General features: G+C 43.0%; 1 protein-coding gene across 2 annotated transcripts; it reads left to right on the forward strand.

Annotated features, from left to right (window-relative positions):
* Nucleotides 1–491: 491 nt before the first annotated feature.
* On the forward strand, nt 492–6,626 carry LOC309338832 (nuclear receptor subfamily 0 group B member 1-like). 2 transcript variants are annotated; one of them, XM_081856281.1, is made up of 3 exons: nt 492–601; nt 4,497–4,791; nt 5,935–6,626. In XM_081856281.1, exons 1-3 carry the CDS (start codon nt 596–598, stop codon nt 6,186–6,188), a joined length of 555 nt encoding a protein of 184 aa, XP_081712407.1. In that variant the 5' UTR covers nt 492–595; the 3' UTR covers nt 6,189–6,626. The 2 variants fall into 2 exon arrangements, with proteins under 2 accessions (XP_081712407.1, XP_081712406.1); XM_081856280.1 differs by lacking the exon at nt 492–601 and having other exon boundaries at nt 4,117–4,791.
* Nucleotides 6,627–6,876: the final 250 nt, after the last annotated feature.

Genomic DNA, 6,876 nt, shown 5'->3' on the forward strand with positions numbered 1-6,876 from the left:
TGCTGCTCTGGTTCACCAGAAGCGGTTTAGTCATGCTGGTCACAAGACCCAGAAGCTGTACGCCGGCTCCCTCGGCCAATAAAGCGAGATGAGTGCCGCAACCCCAGAGTCGGCCACGACTGGACCTAATGGTCAGGGGTCCCTTTACCTTTACCTAGGGCATATCAATGCTGTTGGTATGCAAATAAACTTCAGCAGCTTTGATTAACAGGCTTCTCATATGTACTTCCAACAATTATGTGACACTTAGGGCTTACCAACATCACAACGATGGGTTTTAAAGCCCAGCAAGTGTTGCGTGTGCCATTTTCTCTCTACCACCAGCAATGCCCGTCTGCTTGCACTCCAGTTAAATATTAAACATTCCACACTCAGGTTATCTGCATCCCTTATCACTTGTTTCCTAGCTGATAATGTTTAATCACTCAAGTGTTGTAGTAAATCCATAAAGTTTATAGATAACATGGTTTTGTGTCCTTGGATTGTTTTACAGTTTTCTGCAGGTCATTGGATTCAACCTTGAGGCTTGTCAGCTGACCAGAAGGATGGCTCATAGCCATTTGTACTTAGAAGATTGCAGATTGAGATTTACTCAATGGGAGTAAGTACTATACTCCCATGTACTATAGACCTGAGGTGTCTGTCATATTCTAACCTGCTATCTGCAAATATACAGCAATATAACAAACTACCTTTCCTTAAGCCCAAGATGGGTGTGTGACTGCAACTTTTTATAATGTTGATTTATAGGTGGGCTTTGTTTGCTTATTTAGGCCCATTAGCACAACATTTTGGATACTTAGGGGTTTGGGTCTCATTTGATTCCCTGGGTCTAAGGTTTGAACCACACTTGTGGACACCATGGTGCTTTCAGACCCCCTCCTGGCAAATGTTCCCAATGCTTTTTTCTAAAAAAAATGTTTAAGGTCACTCTCATTTCCCTACTCATATTGAAATACTGCCCCCCAATGAGGCCAAACTTAGATTCACACACAATTTTTTTTTAAATTGGGAGCTTCCAGTGCTTTTTTTGGGGGGGGGCGCAGGGGGAAACATTCCCCTGCGTCCCCCCAGGAAAAAAGCACTGGATGCTCCCTTTTTAAAAAACAAAACAAAACAACAACCTTGAGGGTTCTTTGCTTTATCTTTGATTGGTAAGATTGTCTGGGTTATGAGGGGGGAAGTTGGCCTGCTTTTCTTTCCTGTGTTTTATTTGTTTTGGGGAGCATAGACATTTTGCCTTCTTTGAGGGAGGGGAGTTCTGAACATTACTAGCCTTTCTTCTGTGAAACTTGCTTCACAAGTGTGCCCCCAGCCTTAAAAAAAAAGAAAGAAAAAAAAGGTTCAACGGCCGGCCCTGGCCTCAGTTCTCCACAGGTGACATGGCAAGTTGCCTAGAAGGAAGAGTTCCAGAAGTCATATGCTGATGCCTTATCATGACCAATAAAAACTTGGCCTTTCCTGGAGTTTTTGACTCTCTGCCACACTGTAGCAACAAGGTCCCAGAGTTTAAACCTTTAATGTGGAGTTTTTTAAATATAATAATAATAATAATAATAATAATAATAATAATAATAATAATTTATGATTTATACCCCACCCATCTGGCTGGGTTTCCTCAGCTAGAGTAAGTTTCTGACGCCACCTGGGGCAGAAAGCAGAGCCGCAGCTTTTTCCCCTGAACACCTGAAATATGTGTATGCTTATGCTCAATATTTTAGAAGTGGGACCTAAGAACTTCCATGTTATTTTAAGCAGACGTACATACTTCTATGCTCCACTGAGACTAATTCCCAGGTAACAGGGCACGGGACTGATGCCTTAATAGTCCTGCTTGTGTGAGCTGGGGACCGGCTTGTCAGTCCATCAGTTCATCTAAGACTGAGTACCATTTCCTTCCATGGATGTATCAGTGGCAGAAACACAGATATATCGCTTTCATCGTTAGATGTCCCTTGTCACTCTTGCTGAGCTCTCCTTTTTGTGGTTGCTTAGTGCCTTGTAAATCCAAGTGTTAAATTAATGTGATGAGAAAAGCTAATGTGATGAGAAAATGTAGCAAGATCCAGAAGACATTGTAATTTATGGCTGAAGTCTTGAAGTTGAAATGCCGTTGTTTGTTGGCTAATCAATCTAATCTCAAACGCTACAAAAACCAGAGTGTATCCCTGATTCACCAGTTCAGTGCATTAACCACTAGGCTGGAGGGCAAAAACATTGCTAATCCCACTTTCATAGGATCTAAAACGTAGCCTGCGATTTCAACATGTGTTTAATTTGAGGCTCATAGGGACTTAGAACCTATTAAAGCAGGTGCGTTTCTTCTCCTTATTTGAAGAGCAGCAAACTATCGTCCCAGATGTGTTCCCACCCCAGCATTTGCAACTTGGTTGGAGAGCAGAGCATGTGCACTCCAAGTATAGCTGGAGACTGTCTCTGCACATTGTTAATATTATACATCTTAGGACAAGGACAAAAATGTGAATTGCAAAAGGGAATGAATAATAAAAACAGGAGTCTGGTGTTCTGCGTGCCGGCTGAGTCTCTCTCTCTACAAAATTTATCACCAGCTGCTTCCCTTTCGTTGCAACAACAAACAAATGCTGTAGGCAGGGGCACACGGACACCTGTGGTCAGGCCTTATTGCCTCCTATGGCTCAGGGGGCTTCCCGCTGAGGTTTGGTCAGACAAGCAAAGGGCTTGGGCAGCTCCTTGAACCAAAGCTCCTGGGTTTCTTCGGTTTTCCCAGAGTTCCTTGAAGCCGTAACAAAACAGTGTGGGTGGGTTGCTTTGCGCTGTGTGAGCTATCCATATCCAGAACTTGACCCAAGAGAGAGATGGCATTGTGAGGAGGAGTTGAAAATGAGGCAGCAATATGATGCAATGGCATCAATGTCACAAGCAGGTAGGGATTAGGTGAGGTGACAAAGCTCACCAATAGTGATTCAGTTCCAAAACAGGGAGAGTGTGTCGAGCCCTAATCCTATGGCGACAGAAGGATGCTATGAAATGCTAGATGGGGCTAATATGTTAATCGGGATTAATAGGAATTCCCACGGCCTAGACAAAGCAAAAATTGGGTATCGGCATTAGCCACAACCATCTCAGGCTGATTTTTGCCTGTGCGTTATAGAGAGATGTGAGAGAGATGTGTTGATGGCTTTCACTGAGCTGATCTCACCTGTGGATGAGTGCATTTTCCTGAAATATTAATTCCAGACAAAAGGCCTTAAGAGAACAGTTTCTGCTTGCCTATACATCTCACCTACCGCACTTCTGATGTGCTGCTATGGGGAGTAGGGAAAACCGCCCACTTCCATGCAGCAGAACCAGGTGTAGAAATGGCGAGAGGCTCAACTTAAAATTCTCCCACTGCAGTAACTAGCGTGTTCCCACTGCTGTGTTCATGGAATCTTCCCGGAGCATGTGTTAACACTGCTTCTTCTTCACAGCGTTCATCTGTTCAGGGAATGAGAAGAGGAGCTGTAGTAAGGTGAACTGATTTTCTGTGCATGTGGGATCATTGCAGGACATGTTGGTTCCAGGAAACAACAAGACAGTTTATTTTTATTAATTATTTGTTTGCAATTACATCCCACTTTTTGTCCAAGGAGCTTAAATGGCAGTTTTCCCAGCCATCCCCGTTTTATCTGCACCACAACCCAGTGAGGTAGGTTAAACTAAAAGGCCCAGGGTCACCCAGTGAGTTCCGTGGAGGAGTGGGAATAGAATCTACTGCCCAAATTTCTTACTATAATGGCAGAATGCAAGCCAGCAGGCTCACTTTTAAGACAGGGCCATGGCTGTGACCTTATAATACAAAGTGTGTGACTGCAATAATAGCCATTGTTTTCACATATGAAGTGTTGGGACATGGAGACAATTGCCCTGATGCTGAGGTGATTCGTGATCATAAATATCACGCTCGCTCCCCCCTCACCCCCCCTTGCTCATTCATTCAGACCATTTCTGCCCTGTCAGGGTTTGTTTAGCCACACCTTGGTTGGCTGTGGATGAAAACAGACAGGAGCAAATAAAGTTCAAGGGAGCTGCTGCTGGGGTCACTATTTACTGTTCGGCTTCCTGTGTATAAAAACCACGCCATGCCTACCTTGTTGTCAGGAATACTCGTTTCTGTTTTCTCGTTATATTTCCGCATTGATCAGTTCTCCAAACAGCAGAAGATCCCAGGCTGAGCACTCTCTTAGCAAGCTGCTATGGCTGCTCGAGGGCCGTTTGAGATGGGTGGCAAATGTTGCAGCGGCTCAGTTTCTCCCCAGAGCATCCTCTACCAAATCCTTAACAACGAAGAGCGACGGAAGACCGAAGGGAACCCCCAGTGTTTCCCCCTTCCCTTTCCCTTTCCCTATATTGGCTGCCCCTGTGAGGTAAACCGAAGAGTCATCCTGAAAATACCGGGCGTCACCTGCAACAGAACATCGGAAGTGCTTCTGAAAACTATCACTTTCATAAGAAAGCTGCCTTCTTTTTTTCAGTTGCCACTGGAGGACCAGATCCTCTTGATACGACAGGGCTGGGCACCCCTCTTCCTACTGGGTCTGGCTCAAGAACGGGTGGACTTTGAACTCTTAGAGACCTCAGTCCCCAGCCTCTTGAAAGCAGTCCTCCTTAATCAGTCTCCGGCAGGTGAATACAAACTGGAGAACTCTCCTTTGGGAGCACCACTAGCAGAAGTGCAGAAGATTAAGGATTTCCTGGGAAAGTTCTGGAACGCAGACATTTGTGCAAAAGAATATGCCTATCTTAAAGGAATTGTTCTGTTTAATCCTGGTAAGTCTCGTCCAGGTATTTGCAAAGGCTGCAGTCCTGCGCTCAGTTCCTTGAGCATGGATCCTATTAATACCCAAGGGACTTAACAGCTTGACTTGACTTACTTAATGACAGGATTGCATCCTAAAACTGCACAGTTCAGGGTGCAGAAATGAATTTAAAAGTTGCTTAAGAAGGAGGAACCCCATTTTTAATTGGGTTTTTAAATGTTTTCAAAAATCCATTTTTAAACCTTTCTGACTTTCAAACTACAATATACTTTTCTTTTTTTAAAAAAGTATGTATTATATATAATACACATGCAGGTGTTTGTGGGTGTATGGGAGCTAAAATATGCAAATTTACTTTACCGCTTAAAACTTCAGGCTCTAGTCTAATGTGAGGGAGATGTATGCAGGGGCAATACTGGACAATGCACAATGTAAATGTGATATTACATTACTATACGTCAGGGGTGGGGAATCTGTGGTCTTCCTGATGTGGATTGCAACTCACATCAGCCCCATCCAACGTAGACAATTGTAAGGGATGATGGGAGCTGTAGTCCAACAATTTATGAAGTGACACAGGTTCCTATTTCCAGCTGGAAGTGCTGCTGCAATGTAGGGAGCCAATTACTACAAAAATGTGGAATGAGCAAAAGAGATCTTAAGAGGATGGAGTCATTAGTGACAAGAGCATGGGGCACTAAATATAATTAAAGGCTCATTCATGAAATATTAACGTGGGCTTTTGAGTAAACGCTTAACTCCAGTGGTAACCAGTTGAAAAACTTTATGGTATTCCGTATTTAGAAAGAAGTTGTCATCTGCTTGATTTCATCCACCTTATTTATTTTTAAGCCAGCTTTTTGGAGTCAATCCCTCACAAGGCTGTTTTCAATACTGTGTATCAAAACATGAGTTATATAAATAAAAATATCTAACCTATAGCAGAAGCCACCATAAAACAAACAGCAGGAATCCAAAATGAGGGACTAAAAAAGAGAAACACTGAACCCAGCATAAGATAAAAATGGACCACACCACCAGTGAACATAAAATAAATGGCATTGCCATAGCTCTTCACACTTTCCTGCTCTCAGAACCAACACAACAAGAAGATGCATTTATTTCCCTTATTTCCTTATTTCTAATTTTACAGACCTCCACGAGTTAAAATGTCACCATTATGTCCAGGCCCTTCAACAGGAAGCTCGGCATACTCTGATAGAGTTTGTCTCAATGACTCATAGCAGAAGCAGGAGGAGATACGCTTGGATGATGGAATCGCTTGGTTTTCTGAGGACCTTCAGTCCAGATACCATTGGAGAACTCTTCTACAAACCCATCTTGGGTGATGTCGACTTAAACACATTACTTCTGGAAACACTTTACACCAAACAGGACCTTATTTGACATCTGATGAGACATTACAGAGGACCAGGACTATCATCAAAAGGGGCAAGTTCCCCAAAACAATAGGAAATCTTGCTTTCTGTGCATTGGAATCTGTCTCAATCCCTGCGGAGAACCCCACCACACTGTAGGACTCTCCTCTGTTTTGCCTATTTCCTGTTTCTTTGGTGATCTGCATTAATATATATATTACACCAGTCTTCCATATGCCATGGAGGCCAGCATTCTATTGCCCTTTTACTGATAATCTCCACTAGATAATGACTTTCCTCCCTCTTATTGTTGCATTACACTTGTTTTTATTACACTTGTTTTTGCCACCCATGTATTTCCAGACATTTAATGGTTCAGCACAGGACAAAACAGCCCAGACATCACTGTGATGTAAAATAAAGTATGTTTTATTTAAGTTTGTTCTTAATATAAGCAGTGATGCTTGCATTTGCTGTTAATTTTGTTACCAATACTTTTGATACTACACAGTTACGGTAACTTTAAATCAGGCATGGCCAAACTTGGCCCTCCAGCTGTTTTGGGACTACAATTCCCATCATCTCTGACCACTGGACCTGTTAGCTAGGGATGATGGGAGTTGTAGTCCCAAAACAGCTGGAGGGCCAAGTTTGGCCATGCCTGCTAAATGGTATATCCTGTGCAATGTATGGATTTTTGTCACTTTACAAATGTG

This window comes from Podarcis erhardii (assembly GCF_964252035.2).
Source record: "Podarcis erhardii genome assembly, chromosome: 3".
In the NCBI taxonomy this organism is placed as follows: domain Eukaryota; kingdom Metazoa; phylum Chordata; class Lepidosauria; order Squamata; family Lacertidae; genus Podarcis; species Podarcis erhardii.

Coding starts and splice junctions, on each gene's coding strand:
- LOC309338832 (XM_081856280.1), top strand. CDS start 4,218: ATGGCTGCTCGAGGGCCGTTTGAGATGGGTGGCAAATGTTGCAGCGGC. Junction 4,792..5,934: donor AATTGTTCTGTTTAATCCTG/GTAAGTCTCGTC, acceptor CTAATTTTACAG/ACCTCCACGAGTTAAAATGT.